A 20,446-nucleotide genomic window follows, 5' to 3' on the forward strand; every position below is an offset into this window, starting at 1 on the left:
CGGGGACAGAGAGCCAGCAGAGCTTCTACCCCCCCCCCCCTATCCAGAACAAAAGTTTGGAGTGGAGCTGCACTTGAAGAATCCATGTGATGTATGGAGATGATGCGGATTCTTCTTCCTCCTCCTCTCGGTGATCACTCCCATCATCCCCTCTACCACAGTACAATGACCTGCTCCTACCCGAGGTCACCCATGATGAGAACATTCACCTTGCACGGTGACCTCCGCCCGGCTGGTGTTGGCGAATTGGTAGTTGCGGCAGGTGCAGATGTAGACGCCGGAATCCGAAGTCTGAACGCTGGGGAAATGTAAGCTCTCTCCTGAAAGAGACACAGGATACAGACATGACTAGCTGCTCACACACACATCCTGACCTCCGACAGCCTCGTATTTCAGCCCGCCTTGGAGGGACACCCAGCACATCAACCGTCAGCTACATTCCGGGGTTCAGAGTCAATAGAGAGGAAGCCGGCACTGACTGGAGGCTTCCTAATGATAGTAGGCGGGGTTGTCTATTGGGACGTGTTATGTGCCGTGCAACTGACGACCCCCGACATGCACGCCCCCCACATGCACGCCCCCCTCACATGCACGCCCCTCTATAGTTACAAACTGCTGCCATTTTCCTTCCATCTCCCTCCCCCGGCCTGGGCTGAGGAGACATCGGTCGGGTGCCATAAAGAGCTTTCATATCACTGTACCAGCACACCAGGGGACACCCAATACATTTGTACCGGGGAGTCCTCGGGGGGCCCCCGGCGGCCATGTTGCTTACCTCTGTCTATCAGTTGGGTGGTGCTGGGAAGAGGTCGCCCATCTTCTCGTGTCCAGAAGTAGTAGTGAGGAGGATCTCCGGTGCCCTGGCAGTGCAGGGTCACCTTCTCACCCACCGCAGCCGTCTTCTTGTCGGGATGAATTCTGACCACAAAAGAAGATCTTCGGTCTGAAAGATGGCGGAGAGAAGAAGCGTCAGTGACCGCGACCGCGCACAGAACACGAACCAGATCTCCCGTCACACGGAACTCACCGTCAGGAAGACATTTCTGTCCTCGGATGTTGGGGCTCCCCGTGTAGCCAGGAGCACATCTATGAGACGGAAGGGCAGAGGACACAAATTGTCAGACAACCGGAGATATCCCGAAAATCAATCCCTAGCGCTGCCCCGGAACACATGACCTGCCAGTGCCATTGTTCTCCGGCACCGGTCATATGACACCTAATGTATAAAGGTGGCTGGCCCCTCTTCTAGATACATGGAAGTCAGGTGACCATTGGACTTCTCCGAGACCAAAACCTGGAAGTAACCTGAACTACCCACCCGAGTACCAATTATTTACCAACAACACAATGACACGGAGTGCTCCGGCTCACCTCTCACAGTACTGTCCCACGTATTCCGGAGGGCAGGAAGTGCAGCGGTACCCCCCTGTACCCATCGTCTCACATGTCTTAGAAAACCTGAAACAAATCACAGAGGGACATCGGGATACACGTCTGCCATCAAAGTCTGAGTCCGCTCCGACTACAATGCTTCATCTTTCCACATATAGAGATTTACAATACATCAAATGAACTTGTATCAAAACATCACTCCATGGAAGGTACCATACGGGGTCTGCTCCATGGAAGGTACCATACGGGGTCTGCTCCATGGAAGGTACCATACAGGGTCTGCTACATGGAAGGTACCATACAGGGTCTGCTTCGTGGAAGGTACCATACGGGATCTGCTCCATCGAAGGTACCATACAGGGTCTGCTCCATGGAAGGTACCATGCAGGGTCTGCTCCATGGAGGGTACCATACAGGGTCTGCTACATGGAAGGTACCATGCAGGGTCTGCTACCTGGAAGATACCATACAGGGTCTGCTACATGGAAGGTACCATACAGGGTCTGCTCCATGGAAGGTACCATACAGGGTCTGCTCCATGGAAGATACCATACAGGATCTGCTCCATGGAAGATACCATACAGGGACTGCTACATGGAAGGTACCATACAGGGTCTGCTCCATGGAAGGTACCATACAGGGTCTGCTCCATGGAAGGTACCATACAGGGTCTGCTCCATGGAAGATACCATACAGGATCTGCTCCATGGAAAGTACCATACAGGGTCTGCTCCATTGAAGGTACCATATAGGGTCTGCTCCATGGAAGGTGCCATACAGGATCTGCTCCATGGAAAGTACCATACAGGATCTGCTCCATGGAAGGTACCATACAGGATCTGCTCCATGGAAGGTACCATACAGGATCTGCTCCATGGAAGGTACCATACAGGGACTGCTACATGGAAGGTACCATACAGGGTCTGCTCCATGGAAGGTACCATACAGGGTCTGCTCCATGGAAGGTACCATACAGGGTCTGCTCCATGGAAGATACCATACAGGATCTGCTCCATGGAAAGTACCATACAGGGTCTGCTCCATTGAAGGTACCATATAGGGTCTGCTCCATGGAAGGTGCCATACAGGATCTGCTCCATGGAAAGTACCATACAGGATCTGCTCCATGGAAGGTACCATACAGGATCTGCTCCATGGAAGGTACCATACAGGATCTGCTCCATGGAAGGTACCATACAGCGTCTGCTCCATGGAAGGTGCCATACAGGATCAGCTCCATGGAAGGTACCATACAGCGTCTGCTCCATGGAAGGTGCCATACAGGATCTGCTCCATGGAAGGTGCCATACAGGGGTCTGCTACATGGAAGATGCCATACAGGATCTGCTCCATGGAAGGTGCCATAGAGGGGTGTGCTACATGGAAGATGCCATACAGGATCTGCTCCATGGAAAGTACCATACGGGATCTGCTCCATAAAAGTTACCATACAGAGTCTGCTCCATGGAAAGCTGGTGGGATCTACTCTATGGAAGGAACCATATGGCATCTACTTAATAAAAGGTACTATACAGGTTCTCCTCCATGGAATGTACCATACAGGACATGCTCAATGAAAGTTACCATGTGGGATCTGCTCCATGGAAGGCACCATACAGGACCTACTCCATGGAAGGCATTATATGGGATCTGTTCCTATCTCCGCCTCACTCCCCACCAGCAGGATCCATCACAGGAATATCTACAAGCATCTGAGAAAGTTCCACATGATGGCACTCAGGATCCAAGTATTTTGGGGAAGCTTCCTGTGGGGGGTCTCGGTGGTGGAGGAGCTAGGTACGGGTCAGACATTGAGGTGGCCGCTATTCTGTGCTTTGTTATGGCTCTTCCTGCGGGTTTCCATCGTTGTATTACGGCGGCAGAGAGAGAAATACAAGAAATGGAAGATTCCAGTGAGAATATTCCGACTTCTAATTGTTATTATATTTCATACACGGAGTTATGTCTCTGCGCAGAATTATTCACATGGATTGTATCGGAAAAGGAAGTGTGTAAATCGCAGCCATCTGATTCGTTCCCACTGAGGTCACCCCGCAGGTCACCATCTCTGCCTCTTCTGGAGGAACCAAGCTGGTCACAGGGACACCCAGACGAGGGGGCAGAGAGAACCGAACAATACAAATGTAACACAACATACACCCAGAACAATGACGGAGATCAGGGCAACGCTTGGGAGAGAAGATTTCCTCACGCTGTGTCTCCGCCATGGATTGAGGACACTTACTGGTTCTCTGGGTCAGTCAGCGGGCACGCACAAGGTTGGCAGTCCTCAGGAGTTCCGGCCGAGGCATCGCCATAGAAGCCGGGCGCGCACTTGTCGCAGAACTCTCCGCCCGTGTTATGTAAACAGTTCTAAGTCACAAGAGACATGAAAGCGGTCAATACGTTTCACACTTCATGATGGAGCGGGCAGAACATGGACTGGATGAGCCTTACCAGGAGGTCACACAGAGACATAGAACTACAACTATGGGATGGAATCCGATTGGCCGATGGGAAGAAAAGGGACATTTCTCATTTCAGAGACTTTAATAAATGAGGTTTTGTGTGTTTGGGAGACAACTGACCTCAACTGTGTGTGTACGTCCCGTGTGTGCACATGGTGTGGTAGAGGCAATGCATACATTACATACAAGATACATGTGTATATAAAGGACGGGCAGTCCGGATAGTATCATACATGGTACACACTCACCGTACAAGCTCCAGTCTCCGGGTGGCAAGTCTCGGAGTGACCATTGCAGTCACAGGGCTCACAGTGGCCGAGGTACAGACCCCCTCCGGTGCGTGTGTATCCAGGGGCGCAGTCCTGCCACAGAAAGAGAGAGTGGTTACCCCACTGTGGAACATCGCCAGATGACAACAGGGAAAAGTCCAATGACCAGAAATGATTGAGGAAAGTGCGGGTGAGCATCAGATGGGGGTCTCCTGGAACAGGCAGCATATTTATAATGGGGTTCAGGGAGTACAGACATGGCATTGCCGAGTCCCAGCTAGCAGTAGAAGGCTGTAGGGGTAAGTACTCAGCAATATGGATGATTACTTTTCTCTGGGCCTTGTGGTCATTGGTGGACTTACTGGACATGGACTTTCCCAGAATGTTGGGATGGAAGTGACGACCCTCCGAAAGGCAAGAAGGAACATTTGCTTAAAGAAGAGTTCCAACTACAGCATATGGTACATATAGTAATATATATCTGCGTCGGTGGTCAGACACGGCGGACGTTGGGGCAACAAGCAGAATGTGTACAAAACAGGAGAACGTTCAGACCCAACCCAACCCGTCTCACCTGGCAGGACAGGCCTTTGTACCCAGGAGGACAGCGGCATTCCTCCACCTCCAAAGCCTGCGGCAGGCTGGTATACGATGGTCCGGCAGTCTCCATACTCACACCACTGATACTAGCGGACAACATGTCGGTGGAATACGAGGCTCGGATAAGAATTTCATCGAGATCAGCCAGAGCCATCAACAAATGTTCTCGGGTGGCCTGCTGCCCATCTGGACGCTTCCACTGACTCTGAAAGGAGATGACGGAGAAAGGTTAGAGGAACAGGTGAGCTCCTTGGTACTCGGAATTTCCTTCACGTCTGTGATAAAGCGCACAGAGAAGTCAAAGTCCCTCACCTCCCGGAAGGCGATCTCGAAGGTCTTGATGTCACGAGGGCGCAGCTCAGTCTGGTAGGCAACCAGTGTGATGTCATTTCCCTGCCGGGCAGAAAGAATGTTGTATGATATTTGTTGGGTCTCTGCTGAGATGAACCCTGAGAAATGACTAATGACAACGGGTGTTGGTTCCTCGAGAGTCTTTGTGGGGAAGTCACTCCATGCGCACCCTCAGGCCCCCATTGTCAGACAATTGCAAAGCTCAGTGTACAGTTGGATCTAATGGCCGGGAAGGACGCTTTCTATTTTGAAGATATATCTGATATTTGAGGGGATAGGAGGTGGGCGCTGGGTGCACAACGAGGAAGTCTCCCATTTTATGAGGGGGACAAAAAGGGAAATCCACCCTCAACATCTAAAGAAAGCCGCCATTGTGCTCAGTCCCCGGTATCGTCACCTGGAACAATGACACAAAGAGAAGCCACATAACTCCCCGTCCTAATCACTGGCTCATCATACCATGATCTGAACATCTGCATCGGGCAGCGGAGAGCCGCGAATTCCAGCCGTGTAGCTGAGCGTGTAGCGCAGGGTGCCACCGTACGACGCCACCTGAAACATTCAAATGACACAGTGTCACTATCGGTGAAAGATGATCAGAGAACCTACACAACTACGAGCACCAGCATACCCTTCTATTCATGTTTGCAGATATCAATGGAATCTATATATGTTTAGGCATCAGTACCAGGAAGTGGTCTCCAGAGACATGACTTCTCCGGGAGGGAGGAGAGTGTGCAGTCAGGTGTACTACAGGCGCCTTGCACCATTTTTATAATTCTTTGGGTGGAGATGGTCTGAATTGTTCCTGGGCAGTGACACCATCTGCTACACATTGGACTGACTTGTACCTGAACTCTACCATAACATCTACACTTCTATATTGAGATCATACTTTGTCTACTGTGACTATCTGTATACTCGGAACTCTCTCTGTGACTATAGCCATATATATCGTAGACCTTCTCGAAGTATTCCAGTCAAATCCTAGCTGATTAGTTACTTATTTTATCATCAAATCAGCAGAAGAAGCTTTTCCTGATAGAATACAAACGGCCCTGTGAGCCTGACCAGGAAGGAGCAGCTAACAGACAATTTCCATAAGAACAGTTCACCATTGGCTAAGGACCAGTTCTCCAATAAGTGTGGACCAATAGTTGAAGATCAATTCACCAAGGCTGACCATTTTACCAATGGGTGAGGCCCAGTTCACCTATAGGTGAGGACCAGTTGATCAAAGGGTGAGGACCAATAGGTGAGGATCAGTTCACTAATTGCTGAGGACCAGGTTACCCATGGCTGAGGACCAGTTAATTAAAGGGTGAGGACCAATTCACTAATTGTGGAGGAGCAGGTTACCAATGGCTGAGGAGCAGGTTACCAATGGCTGAGGAGCAGGTTACCCATGGCTGAGGAGCAGGTTACCCATGGCTGAGGAGCAGGTTACCCATGGCTGAGGAGCAGGTTACCCATGGCTGAGGAGCAGGTTACCCATGGCTGAGGAGCAGGTTACCCATGGCTGAGGAGCAGGTTACCCATGGCTGAGGAGCAGGTTACCCATGGCTGAGGAGCAGGTTACCAATGGCTGAGGAGCAGGTTACCCATGGCTGAGGAGCAGGTTACCCATGGCTGAGGAGCAGGTTACCAATGGCTGAGGAGCAGGTTACCCATGGCTGAGGAGCAGGTTACCCATGGCTGAGGAGCAGGTTACCCATGGCTGAGGAGCAGGTTACCCATGGCTGAGGAGCAGGTTACCCATGGCTGAGGAGCAGGTTACCCATGGCTGAGGAGCAGGTTACCAATGGCTGAGGAGCAGGTTACCCATGGCTGAGGAGCAGGTTACCCATGGCTGAGGAGCAGGTTACCAATGGCTGAGGAGCAGGTTACCCATGGCTGAGGAGCAGGTTACCCATGGCCGAGGACCAGGTTACCCATGGCTTAGAACCATTTCACCAATGGGTAAGGATGGGTTCATCAGTGGGAGAGGACCAGTCAAAGCCATGGAACCATCTTGACCAATCCATGATACTTTAGAGTCTTGTATTCCATTACCTTATCCCCAAGGAAAGCTTTAGGTAAGGACCAGTAGAAAACCCCCTCAGGTAACAGAGAGAAGCCCTTGTAGATCAGAGTGAACTGAAAAAAGAAGAGTCAATAAAAGGGAGAATACAGAAGATTAGGAGAGAACAACATACAGCAAAGCAGCGTTCCCGAGCAGAAAGAAGTAAAATGAGACCAAATCCTGACAGAGTCCAACACCAACCAGCAGCAGGCAAGGGAGGAATATGTATGTAACGGTTTACCACTCACACATCTCCCTGTGTAATAATAAGTGTCTTCAACTGTCCGAGGGACTCATTATCCCAAACCCTTCCAAACATTGAAAGAAAACAACCTTTACGCAGCAAGTGTCCCCGCTGAGTAATGAAACCAGGTCCCCAGCACTGCAAGCCAGAATTCTACATCCTGTAGATGAACTCTATATGACATGCAGACCTCATGCAAGGAACACGCACACGCACCAAGCTCTGTAAATACCTTCTCAGCCCCTCGTAATCCCGGAGAGCGAGAATAGAGGACGTTGGAGGAATCCTGACCGGATGACCGAGGGGAATCTCCGCTTAGAGCCTTGAGGTATTGAAATAAAGCATTATGGGGGTATCTGGTAATGACCACACAGCCCAACACAAGGCTGAACCCACAAACCCTGAAATGTGAGCAATCAAACAATCTCAGCCTAGACACAGGCCGGAGGGACCACAGAACACAAAACCAAGTCTGTTATCCAGGACTCAGATACCGACAACATCCACCAAACCAATGACATCATGCTAGGCGAGCGGGAAGCACAATACCTCATCCATTGTTCTCCTGGGTGAGTGGCCAGGGGCCCCGACCGGTGGAAAGGTACGACTGGCTGACCTGGACTTTGCTTTCTGTTGTGTTTGATGAGAAGAAGGAGATGGACCTGGAGCTCCGTGTAAGGATGAAGAAGGAGGAGAACCTCCTTCAGACACATTGTGACTGTCAGGGAGGAGAGAGGTCGGGGGCTGATGGGAACCACTAGAAGAAAAACTTGACAAGAGGCTCCAAATGTCATTGTCAGTCTCTTCCTGGCTCTTATCCTTCTGAAGACGAGTTCCATTGTGGAGAAGGAGAGACAAGAAGAGAAGGACACAAGAATGAAAGGAGGCAGAAATCAGAGAAGGAGGAGGAGGGAAGAGAAGGGAAGGGAAGAGAAGGGAACAGTAGGGAAGAGAAGGGAAGGGAAGGGAATAGAAGGGAACAGTAGGGAAGAGAAGGGAAGAGAAGGGAAGAGGAGAGAAGGGAAGAGAAGGGAAGGGAAGAGAAGGGAAGAAAAGGGAAACGGGAAGAGAAGAGAAGGGAAGGGAAGAGAAGGGAAGAGAAGAGAAGGGAAGAGAATGGAAGAGAAGGCAAGGGAAGAGAAGGGAAGAGAAGGGAAGAGAAGGCAAGGGAAGAGAAGGGAAGAGAAGGGAAGGGAAGAGAAGGGAAGAGAAGGGAAGGGAAGGGAAGAGAAGGGAAGGGAAGAGAAGGGAAGAGAAGAGAAGAGAAGAGAAGAGAAGGGAAGAGAAGAGAAGAGAAGAGAAGGGAAGAGAAGGGAAGAGAAGGGAAGAGAAGGGAAGAGAAGGGAAGAGAAGGGATGATAAGGGAAGAGAAGAAGGGAAGAGAACGGAAGATAAGGGAAGAGAAGAGAAGGGAAGAGAAGGAAAGAGAAGGGAAGAGAAGGGAAGAGAAGAGAAGGGAATAGAAGAGAAGGTAAGAGAAGGGAAGAGAACGGAAGAGAAGAGAAGGGAAGAGAAGAGAACGGAAGAGAAGGGAAGAGAAGAGAAGGTAAGAGAAGAGAAGGGATGATAAGGGAAGAGAAGGGAAGAGAAGAGAAGGGAAGAGAAGAGAAGGGAAGAAAAGGGACTATAGGAATACAAGTGGGATACACAGAAACGGAAATCATAAATGATATTGGAGAACATCATGTCTGCTCTGGGTCAGGTCAGTGGTTCTGCTTGCTTGTAGGACTATGAGGTGGGGACATGGTGTAGGAGGAATTGGCCAATCATGTACCTGGGCCTGGCGCCGGGATCTGGAACGAGGGCTGAAACGTTCCTGTAGGTCTCCAGCAGCGACTCTCTTACGCATTTCCTCTTCTGTCAGTGACGAGTCATTCAGCTGGATGTATGAGAGCAATTTATGTATCTGCTTCTAATGGCACTCAGCATGCTGAACTGATAGGACAAGGTGACCAACTAATGACACTCAGCATGCTGAACCGATAGGACAAGGTGACCAACTAATGACACTCACCATGCTGCACTGATAGGACGAGGTGACCATATACTGGCACTCACCATGCTGCACTGATAGGACGAGGTGACCATATACTGGCACTCACCATGCTGCACTGATAGGACGAGGTGACCATATACTGGCACTCACCATGCTGAACTGATAGGACGAGGTGACCAACAAATGGCACTCAGCATGCTGAACTGATAGGACGAGGTGACCAACAAATGGCACTCAGCATGCTGCACTGATAGGACGAGGTGACCATATACTGGCACTCACCATGCTGAACTGATAGGACGAGGTGACCAACAAATGGCACTCAGCATGCTGCACTGATAGGACGAGGTGACCAACAAACAGCACTCACCATGCTGCACTGATAGGACGAGGTGACCATATACTGGCACTCACCATGCTGCACTGATAGGACGAGGTGACCAACAAATGGCACTCAGCATGCTGAACTGATAGGACGACGTGACCAACAAATGGCACTCACCATGCTGAACTGATAGGATGAGGTGACCAACAAATGGCACTCAGCATGCTGGAGATAGGACAAGGTCACACCAGGGATGGGGTGTAGAGTACAAGTCACAAGCCTTGGCCTTGTCATGTCCTATGACACCAGTAAGCAAGCCACTCTCAGTTACAGCTGCCGAGTACAAAGATGGCCATTTCAGCCACAATGGGGATCTGGGAAGAGTTACATCCAGCTGAACTTTCCATGTAGTAACAATACCAAACTTCCAAAACCGCAATGTTAGGAGCTCGTTAAGCCGTCACTGCAATGAACAAAGCCGTCAGCACACATCCATACAATGCACACACTACCTTGTGGGCCCGACGCATCCGTGCAAAGTACGTCTCCCGCTGCAGGGCAGAGCGACAACAGAAAGAGATAAAAGTGTGAAAAGTAGACAACGTCAAAGTTAGACATGGAGCAGTCAGTGATAGCATGAAAACTGCAGTGTTACCAGGAGATCCGTTGAGGCCGGTACATTGCTCGGTATTTCTTCATACCAGAGACATATTGTGCTCTCTGCTCTATATTCACTTCACATCCCAAACAGAAATCTAATGTACATAATACAGCGAACCGATCACAAACCCCAGCAATGTACTATACCATTGTCCCCATCTGCTCTACCATGGGTCCATCTGATCTACCATGGGTCCATCTGATCTACCATGGGTCCATCTGATCTACCATGGGTCCATCTGATCTACCATGGGTCCATCTGATCTACCATGGGTCCATCTGATCTACCATGGGTCCATCTGCTCTACCATGGGTCCATCTGCTCTACCATGGGTCCATCTGCTCTACCATGGGTCCATCTGCTCTACCATGGGTCCATCTGATCTACCATGGGTCCATCTGATCTACCATGGGTCCATCTGATCTACCATGGGTCCATCTGATCTACCATGGGTCCATCTGCTCTACCATGGGTCCATCTGCTCTACCATGGGTCCATCTGCTCTACCATGGGTCCATCTGATCTACCATGGGTCCATCTGATCTACCATGGGTCCATCTGATCTACCATGGGTCCATCTGATCTACCATGGGTCCATCTGATCTACCATGGGTCCATCTGATCTACCATGGGTCCATCTGATCTACCATGGGTCCATCTGATCTACCATGGGTCCATCTGATCTACCATGGGTCCATCTGATCTACCATGGGTCCATCTGCTCTACCATGGGTCCATCTGCTCTACCATGGGTCCATCTGCTCTACCATGGGTCCATCTGATCTACCATGGGTCCATCTGATCTACCATGGGTCCATCTGATCTACCATGGGTCCATCTGATCTACCATGGGTCCATCTGATCTACCATGGGTCCATCTGATCTACCATGGGTCCATCTGATCTACCATGGGTCCATCTGATCTACCATGGGTCCATCTGCTCTACCATGGGTCCATCTGCTCTACCATGGGTCCATCTGCTCTACCATGGGTCCATCTGATCTACCATGGGTCCATCTGATCTACCATGGGTCCATCTGATCTACCATGGGTCCATCTGATCTACCATGGGTCCATCTGCTCTACCATGGGTCCATCTGCTCTACCATGGGTCCATCTGATCTGCTATACCATGGTCACCATCTACTATACCATGGTCACCATCTGCTCTACCATGGGTCCATCTGCTCTACCATGGGTCCATCTGATCTGCTATACTATGGTCACCATCTGCTATACCATGGTCACCATCTGCTATACCATGGTCACCATCTGCTATACCATGGGTCCCCATCTGCTATACCATGATCACCATCTGCTTTACCATGGGTCCATCTGCTCTACCATGGGTCCATCTGCTCTACCATGGGTCCATCTGATCTGCTATACTATGGTCACCATCTGCTATACCATGGTCACCATCTGCTATACCCTGGTCACCATCTGTTATACCATGGTCACCATCTGCTATACCATGGTCACCATCTGCTATGCCATGGTCACCATCTGCTATACCATGGTCACCATCTGCTATACCCTGGTCACCATCTGTTATACCATGGTCACCATCTGCTATACCATGGTCACCATCTGCTCTGCAGATTTGGAGGCAAAGGCAGCTGAAATACTAGGTTCCTGGTTAGCTTGGCCCCTCCCACCTTCCCTATTGATCAGTATGATCAGACACTTCTAGGATGGTCAATATTGAGGTCATTTCTAGTGATAATCACACCTGACTTGTGTCATCATCACCATCATCATCGTCTCAGCATAGCCCCATGCAGCCTGTCCAGACACATGGACACACATGCTCGGCACAGAAGGTTTTCTCCCTTTATCCTAAACTTCCCTCACGGCTAATGACAATTGAATTTTATTGGCCATTCTTGGCGTCATGGAGACACACTACTGACTGCCGAGAAGAACATGTTTCCATTTGGTGCTACCACACACACTCCGGTTACTGCAGTGATCTGAGGTGGATCCCTGTACACTCCTCAGGGCGATCCCTGCCCATGGTGGGTTACCTTATCCCCCTGGTAGTTCTCTGGTAGCTGCCAGTAGAAGGACTCCTGGCCCAGCTGGTCAAATTGGCGGTAGGAGAGTTGCGGCCCATGAATGGACATCTCCACTGTGAATCCTGTTGTGATACGGGTGCTGCGCTGGCGGTTCACCAGGGCAAAGTTCTGGAAATTTCCAGGTAGGAATGGGCTGGTGATCTGGAATGGAAGAAAAAAAAAAAAAGGAACATGTCTATGACTCAGCACACGCAACATCTGTACATTATAAATACTCAGCACGCGTGTACTAAGAACACAACTTATCACATAACACATGACAATATGGTGTCATAGTCTGACCAGTTCTCGGTGGTAGCTGGAGCTGGTACATTGCTGGGTGACCCCCATACAGAAACAGGGCAGGCAGCCATCTGGATTGTCCACGTTGAGGTAGAAATGGTTGGGGCGGCAGGTGCTGCATGACAATCCCTCTACATGAGCCTGGAAGAAATAGAGAGAGGGGTGAGGCCCAGTCATGTGACAGCAGGAAAGGGATTCCGGTACAGGCGCTCATACTTACTTTACATGGGCACTGGCGGCGGGCATCACATGTGTTACTGATGCTGCCCCTCAGATCACACTGGCAGCTCGGAACGGGACCGGGACCTGGACCTGCTGGAAAGCAGAGATAAAGAACCCGATTTATTAAAAGGTGAGAACAGAAACATCAGTGAATGTCCAATGTCAACGTCATCAATCTCCTTCCGCTTCTCCATTTTTTCCAAATTTTGACCATGATGAAATCAAATTTTACACACAAAGTCTCTAAAGTTCTCCAACTTTGTTACCAAACATGTTGTAAGTATTTCCGTCATCCAATAAGTGGCCCCCTCGGAGTATAACGTGTGCTGTGACAGAGTAATATGGGGCCAGGATCGTACCTGTGCAGGGCTGTCCTCGAGATGGATCTCCCTGGTAACCCGGAGCACACCTGGAATGATAATGTTCTGATGAATATTCTTATCATTGGGTCTTCACGGGACAAAACATCAGCCTCACATTGTATGAGATATGACATATTAGTACATATTCGGGGATAAGCCTGAGGTCTTGTTCACACCTAGGCGTATTGCATATGCGCGTCTGTCCCACGATTCGCGGTAAAAAAATCGCGTGACAAACGCGCGTTTCCGAGGGCTACTTGGCTGTATCCCAATGGAAACGCGCAACAAAAACGGCCCAAAGTAGTACCTGTACCTTTTCAGGCGTGGGCCGTTTTGTAGCGCGTTAGGGACGGCCGGAAATACGCCGAGGTGGGAATTAGACCCATTGAATACAATGGGATTTAGATGTTTGAGCGTTTTGTAGAGCGTTCGTCGAGCGTAGAACGCGCTACAAAACATTCAGGTGTGAACGAGGCCTGAGACTGAATCCTCATTGTCACGATGACAACCATTTGCCTGCAGCTACCATGAGCTCTCTCCCGGGGTACTGAAGATAAAAGCTTGATGGATGCCGTTTACCTTTCACACTGGCGTCCAAGGTAACCAGAGGGACAAGAGTCACATGTTGGCTGGCCATCGGAGTCCAAGAAGCATGTTCCATAGTACCTGGACAAAGACAACGACACATGTAAGACCCGTTTCTGGACCCCCGCCGAAGCACGAGACAACGTCTGTATGGTCACAATGGGCCGTATGTATAATAAATGAGGAAAGGGACGAGCATTGTCGCTCTTGGCAACCAATCCATTCCTGAAGGAAGATTAGCAGTTAGAAGAACTCCCACTGGCTGACCACTGTAGGAAACCCCAACTTACTGGCTTGATGTGCCCTGGCATGGACAAGGCTGGCAATCTCCGGGACTTCCACGTCTTGGGTCTCCATAAAAGCCCGGTCTGCAGCGGTCACATTTGGGTCCCTCAGTGTTGTGCTGGCAGTTCTGGAAGACGAATGATTACAGATCAGCTCATTCAGATACAACGGGTGACATGTAGAAAACTGATATAACCGAAACGTACCAGGCACTCTCCCGTCTCCCCGTCACACTCTGTAGAGTGGCCACTGCACTGGCAGCGCTCACATGTGCCCAGATATAGACCGCTGGTAGATCGCGTGTAGCCAATGTCACAGTCCTGCAGGAAGTCCAGACAAGAAGATGAAGCTTACTGCCCGAGAAGAAGCATGGAGCCTACCGGTAGATCTCAATTCACAAAGCTAGGTACACAGTCCCCACACACCTGACATGATGGTCCCGTGTAGCCGATGGGGCAGGCACAGTCTTCCACCTCCACCGCCTGCTGCAGGCCCGTAGAGTGAGGAACGGCGATGTCCATATAGATATTGGAGATTCTGAGGAGAGACAGAGAGTGAATACATGGGGACCCCAAGGTTACATCTCTACCGTACGATGACACCGGCCCCTTACCGACTTTCCACCATCCTGTCCGCATACGACGCCCGGATCATCAGAACATCAATATCTGCCAGAGCCATTAGCAAGTGCTCACGTGTAGCATCCTGACCATCTGTCCTCCGCCAGAAACGCTGCCATGAATAGAAATTGTATATTAGATGTGATCTTCTTTACCGGCCCTTAAATTACAATGCACAGACAGGATGACAATTGGAAATGTTCCGGCACATTGGTGACCCTAAAACTGCTAATGGTGTGTAAAGATCTTCCGATATAAGTAATGTCACTTCCTTGGTACCGCCTCACCATAACCCAGCCGTAATGTCCCATCATTGAAGAGGTCACTTCCTTCCTTGGTACCGCCTCACCATAACCCGGCCATAATGTCCTATCATTGAAGAGGTCACTTCCTTCCTTGGTACCACCTCACCATAACCCAGCCGTAATGTCCCATCATTGAAGAGGTCACTTCCTTCCTTGGTATCTCCTCACCATAACCCAGCCATAATGTCCCATCATTGAAGAGGTCACTTCCTTCCTTGGTACCACCTCACCATAACCCAGCCGTAATGTCCCATCATTGAAGAGATCACTTCCTTGGTGCCCCCTCACCATAACCCGGCCATAATGTCCCATCATTGAAGAGGTCACTTCCTTCCTTGGTACCACCTCACCATAACCCAGCCGTAATGTCTTATCATTGAAGAGGTCACTTCCTTCCTTGGTACCGCCTCACCATAACTCAGCCGTAATGTCCCATCATTGAAGAGGTCACTTCCTTCCTTGGTGCCCCCTCACCATAACCCGGCCGTATTGTCCCATCATTGAAGAGGTCACTTCCTTCCTTGGTGCCCCCTCACCATAACCCAGCCGTATTGTCCCATCATTGAAGAGGTCACTTCCTTGGTATCTCCTCACCATAACCCGGCCATAATGTCCCATCATTGAAGAGATCACTTCCTTGGTATCTCCTCACCGTAACCCGGCCGTAATGTCCCATCATTGAAGAGGTCACTTCCTTGGTGCCCCCTCACCATAACTCAGCCGTAATATCCCACCATTGATGAGGTCACTTCCTTCCTTGGCACCTCCTCACCATAACCCGGCCGTAATGTCACATCATTGAAGAGGTCACTTCCTTGGTATCTCCTCACCATAACTCGGCCGTAATATCCCACCATTGATGAGGTCACTTCCTTCCTTGGCACCTCCTCACCATAACCCGGCCGTAATGTCCCAAAATTGAAGAGTTCACTTCCATGGTGCCTCCTCCCCATAAATAAGCTGTAATGTCCCATCATTAAGGAGGTCACTTTCTTGGTTCCTCCTCCCCATAACCCAGCCATAATGTCCCATCATTAAGGAGCTCACTTCCTTGGTGCCTCCTCCCCATAACCCAGCCGTAATGTCCCATCATTGAAGAGATCACTTCCTTGGTGCCTCCTCCCCATAACCCGGCCGTAATGTCCCATCATTGAAGAGGTCACTTCCTTGGTGCCTCCTCACCATAACCCAGCTGGATCATCTTCTCAGAACATTTATTCATCTAATGTGGATTTCTGGGCTGACTTACATCTCCACCATTGGGGAGGTTTCGTCTTACCTCTCGGAAGGGAACGGTGATGGTGATGGGGAATCCAGGAGAACTTCTGACATCAGCGTAATGTTCCAGGAAGATGCCATTTCCCTGGAGAACGACGTAAGGCTGGGTATCCAGAGACTGGGCCCCGTAGGTGGCCTCATAGGTGATGGTGTAGCGCAGTTCCCCACCATATGATGTGACCTGGAAGATGAGGTTGAGTGTCACATTGGGAAACATTCACCACAATCTACATTCTTGTCCCTCTCAGTGCCCCCACGAATCTTACCTTGTCTCCCTTGAAGCTCTCCGGCAGCACCCAGAAGTAGGTGTCCTGGGGGATATTGTTGAAGGAGCCAAATGTCAGCTCTGATGGACTCGTCACGCTGATGCCCTCACGGATTGTGGTGGTGCTGGCAATATTGGTGATGGAAAATGGCGCCCTCTCGTGGCTGCCGTACGTTGCGCGGACCTGTAGAACAATGGAGAACATACAATGAATGGAAGCAAAGGTCATTGATCAATGTCAGAGTCCTGAGACGTCTTCATGACATCCCCCCCTTGTGGACAATCAGTACCTGGTGCCGGTTCCAGTAGGAGCTGGAACATTGCCGCGTCACTCCCATACAGAAGCACTTCAAGCAGCCGTCCGGGTTCCGCTCGCTGAGGTAGAAAGTTCCACTTTTACATTCATTGCACAACTTCCCTGAGACGTGAGGCTGAGGAAGAGAAGGAAACAAAGAGCGTCGGCCACGAGTCACCAACAGAGGGGAAATCTCCTAATGGGGACACCTCTTCGGTGACAGAGAATTCCATCAGTTTAGGTAGATTTCCTCCCACTTCCGGGTGTGTCTCCAGGACAGGAAGTGATGGGGAAATCCAGTAGTAAATATCCTGTGTCCCGGGAACGGACAGCCGCTCACCTTACATACACAAGCACTCGAAGAGGAGACGGCGCTGCCCCGATCATCACATATTCCCGTGTCGGCGGCTGCGGGATACAGACAGCGATCAGTACACAAAACAAAAGGATCCATTTTATTTCTGTACAGATAAATGTTCTATGAAAGATTCTCTATAGAAGTACAGCGGCACACTGCCCAGGACGTTCCTTCGTTATCACCACCTGTGAACAATCTCACTGCTGTAATAAAAGGATCTTCTACATCATTTACTATGATAAAAGGAAATGCCTGATGCAGGGGATGCCTCCAAGCTGACTTCCAGCTCTGAGAAGCCAATCACACAGACAGGAAATGGGACGTCTCGGTGCGATTCGGCCACACGGGGCCTTTTGGGTGCCATTTTGCAGAGAAGGAACATGCGAGACGTTGGTCAGTTGTAGGAAATCTCAGGGCTGCGGCGGTGAGGCGACGCATTTCAGGGCGGCGCCGGGATCACATAACGGCACCAAATGCTTCTCTGACCTCCAGACTCGTTTTATATGAGACGCGGCACCAGTAACGTCCGCACAAAATGGAGGTCTGTCGGGAGAGGCGGCGGAGTCAGGAGGAGGTCCATTCGCAGAGGGGGAGGAGTCAGTACTAACCGTTGGTTTTCACACATCGCCCGCCAGGTCTCATTGGGTCACCTTCGTACCCGACCGCACACCTGGAATGAAGAGCGCACCGTCATCATACAACGTGCCGCGTAAACACCGGATATGGCACTGAAATATCCAGACAGACAAAGCAATACACGTGAGATGGGCGTTACCTCTCACAACGCCGCCCGGTGTAACCCTCGGCACAGTTGTCACATGTTGGCTGACTGTCTGTGTCCAGGAAACACGTGTCCGAGTACCTGGAGTGGGGAGCAGGAGACCAGACGTGAGGGATCAGAACATCACACAATCATCTCATTACACCGTACACATGTCGGTGGCGGCTCACCTGCGTGTCGGGTCCATCAGAGGGCACGGACAAGGTCGGCAGGCATCGGCCGTTCCTTTAGTGGGGTCTCCGAAGAAGCCGGCCTTACATTTGTTGCACTGCGGCCCCTCCGTGTTGTGTTGGCAGTTCTAGAGGAGGAAACACAATTCTGAGCGTTCACCCCAACAATACCCTCCATCAGCCAACACTGCAACCGTGATCAAGTAAGAAAGGTCCCTCCATGCACTTTCATGGTTCTGGAACCCACCAGAACATTGGCCGGTAGAAGTCACATCCACGTGGACTTGTCCTGTCATGTTATAGAGGCTTCATCACTCATCAGAACACCCCCCGCCATATATATCCACACAGGACCCTCCATCACATCCATCCAATCACCACGGAAGGTGCCAAGGCAGACGTCCAGGAACATGATGGGAACGTCCCCGTTCTATTTTCACAATCCAATCACCGCGGCTCCATCAATCACATAGCCGGGGGTGACAATTTGTATGGCCTCATGGGGTCTGGATGAAGGTGATGGAGTGATCCGTGTAGATGTAAATACCGAGCTATGTCCTAACACTCCTAGGAGCCGAGGAGGCCACGAGGACATGTCCAGTCTAATATGATTGACGACTACAAGCTCTACTATGACCTGGATATAGGAGAACCTTCACAGTATTCATTCTGAAGGTTGGGTAGGACTGCGGCTTCGTGTCACTTGAGTCCAGAGACAGCAATGAGCCTGCAGAATGCCTGGCCTGTACATCACGGCACCCCAAATCATACAATCCCAAACACAGCCAGAGCCGTGGTATGCCACCTGCAGGAAGTGGTGACCTTCACCTACTGAGGCCACGTGTCACTTACTATGCAGTAGCCGCTCTCAGAGTCGCAGGATCTGGCGTGGCCATTGCAGTTGCATCCAGAGCAGGTGCCCAGGAAAGGTCCTCCAGGAACGCGCTCAAACTGTGGGGAACAAACCTCGCAGGAGAGGCCTGAATACCCCGCGGGGCACCTGAAATGAGGAGTCATCAAATCATCTTCCTGTCTTCACATCATGACAACACAATGAGAACTTTGTGTGTGTGCGTACGTGTGTGTGTGTGTGTGTGCAGTGTGTGGTGCGCGTGTGTGTGCATGTGTGTGGGGTGTGTGGGGTGTGTGTGTGGGGGGAGGGGGGTTATCATAAGTTGTCCCATTAAATCACAGGAAATCTATACCTGTAGGGCACCATGCGGTCATTTAATAGTTAAAAGGTGCTGCACAGGGAGGCTCCACGGGGGCACCCATTGGCCATTGTATGGTGCGGAGGTACTCAACCTTTTCAGGACCCCAAAATTAGCAGAACATCAGCAGCACACCCCAATATTTTAAGGTGCCCAAGCTGCACTAATTTATTTGGCCACTGCCAGCCACCCTCCTCCTGAATCCTCCATCCAATGAGGCACTCAGAAGATGCAAGTCCATTTGATGGATGTCCTCCATCCAATGCAGCACTGGGAAGATGGACAACCTCCATCCAACGCAGCACTGGTAAGATGGATGTCCACTGGTAAGATAAACATCCTCCATCCAACGCAGCACTGGGAAGATGGATGACCACTGGTGAGATGGACAACCTCCATCCAATGCAGCACTGGGAAGATGGATGACCACTGGTAAGATGGACAGCCTCCATCCAACGCAGCACTGGGAAGATGGATGTCCACTGGTAAGATGGACAACCTCCATCCAACGCAGCACTGGGAAGATGGATGTCCACTGGTAAGATGGACAACCTCCATCCAACGCAGCACTGGGAAGATGGATGTCCACTGGTAAGATGGACAACCTCCATCCAACGCAGCACTGGGAAGATGGATGTCCACTGGTGAGATGGACAACCTCCATCCAATGAGGCACGGGGAAGTTGGTGTCTGGAGTTGGTGTCTGGAGTCCAGAGGTGCCAACATATCATTAATCTTTTGGACCCACCATTGTAATAGCATGTGGGGACTACTCTCCCACCATGCATCATCATTACGTCAGGGGATACAAGCTCCCGCACATGTCCATGGATTATAATAATAGCTTGCAGTGGAAGAGTCTCTCTCATTGTCTTCTGCCCCAGCGTGGAGTAGTGACCCATGGGTTGTACATACCAGGTATAGACAAGGCAGAGAATGATGTGTACTAGATCACTGATAAAAATATACTACTCCCCCCC

General features: G+C 50.5%; 1 protein-coding gene across 1 annotated transcript in view; it reads right to left on the bottom strand.

Moving 5' to 3' along the window:
• The window catches only part of HSPG2 (heparan sulfate proteoglycan 2), a 95,713-nt gene that overhangs the window by 59,241 nt on the left and 16,026 nt on the right, over positions 1-20,446 (bottom strand). Inside the window, exons 17-48 of the mRNA XM_018574083.1 lie at positions 19,108-19,255; positions 18,256-18,383; positions 18,080-18,166; positions 17,926-17,974; positions 17,471-17,474; positions 17,287-17,354; positions 16,942-17,082; positions 16,653-16,835; positions 16,388-16,567; positions 14,797-14,915; positions 14,609-14,720; positions 14,390-14,503; positions 14,189-14,310; positions 13,893-13,979; positions 13,311-13,360; positions 12,950-13,035; positions 12,730-12,870; positions 12,397-12,588; positions 10,220-10,258; positions 9,161-9,265; positions 7,936-8,208; positions 7,619-7,708; positions 7,133-7,216; positions 5,540-5,632; positions 5,042-5,122; positions 4,704-4,934; positions 4,109-4,222; positions 3,638-3,765; positions 1,372-1,458; positions 1,028-1,086; positions 776-943; positions 210-320 (exon numbers count right to left, since the gene is read on the bottom strand). Of these exons, the coding sequence (XP_018429585.1) occupies positions 210-320; positions 776-943; positions 1,028-1,086; positions 1,372-1,458; positions 3,638-3,765; positions 4,109-4,222; positions 4,704-4,934; positions 5,042-5,122; positions 5,540-5,632; positions 7,133-7,216; positions 7,619-7,708; positions 7,936-8,208; positions 9,161-9,265; positions 10,220-10,258; positions 12,397-12,588; positions 12,730-12,870; positions 12,950-13,035; positions 13,311-13,360; positions 13,893-13,979; positions 14,189-14,310; positions 14,390-14,503; positions 14,609-14,720; positions 14,797-14,915; positions 16,388-16,567; positions 16,653-16,835; positions 16,942-17,082; positions 17,287-17,354; positions 17,471-17,474; positions 17,926-17,974; positions 18,080-18,166; positions 18,256-18,383; positions 19,108-19,255 (3,674 nt within the window). The remainder of the gene's footprint in view (positions 1-209; positions 321-775; positions 944-1,027; positions 1,087-1,371; positions 1,459-3,637; positions 3,766-4,108; positions 4,223-4,703; positions 4,935-5,041; positions 5,123-5,539; positions 5,633-7,132; positions 7,217-7,618; positions 7,709-7,935; positions 8,209-9,160; positions 9,266-10,219; positions 10,259-12,396; positions 12,589-12,729; positions 12,871-12,949; positions 13,036-13,310; positions 13,361-13,892; positions 13,980-14,188; positions 14,311-14,389; positions 14,504-14,608; positions 14,721-14,796; positions 14,916-16,387; positions 16,568-16,652; positions 16,836-16,941; positions 17,083-17,286; positions 17,355-17,470; positions 17,475-17,925; positions 17,975-18,079; positions 18,167-18,255; positions 18,384-19,107; positions 19,256-20,446) is intronic.

Source organism: Nanorana parkeri, unplaced genomic scaffold, assembly GCF_000935625.1.
Source record: "Nanorana parkeri isolate BGI_ZX_2015 unplaced genomic scaffold, ASM93562v1 scaffold2726, whole genome shotgun sequence".
NCBI lineage: Eukaryota > Metazoa > Chordata > Amphibia > Anura > Dicroglossidae > Nanorana > Nanorana parkeri.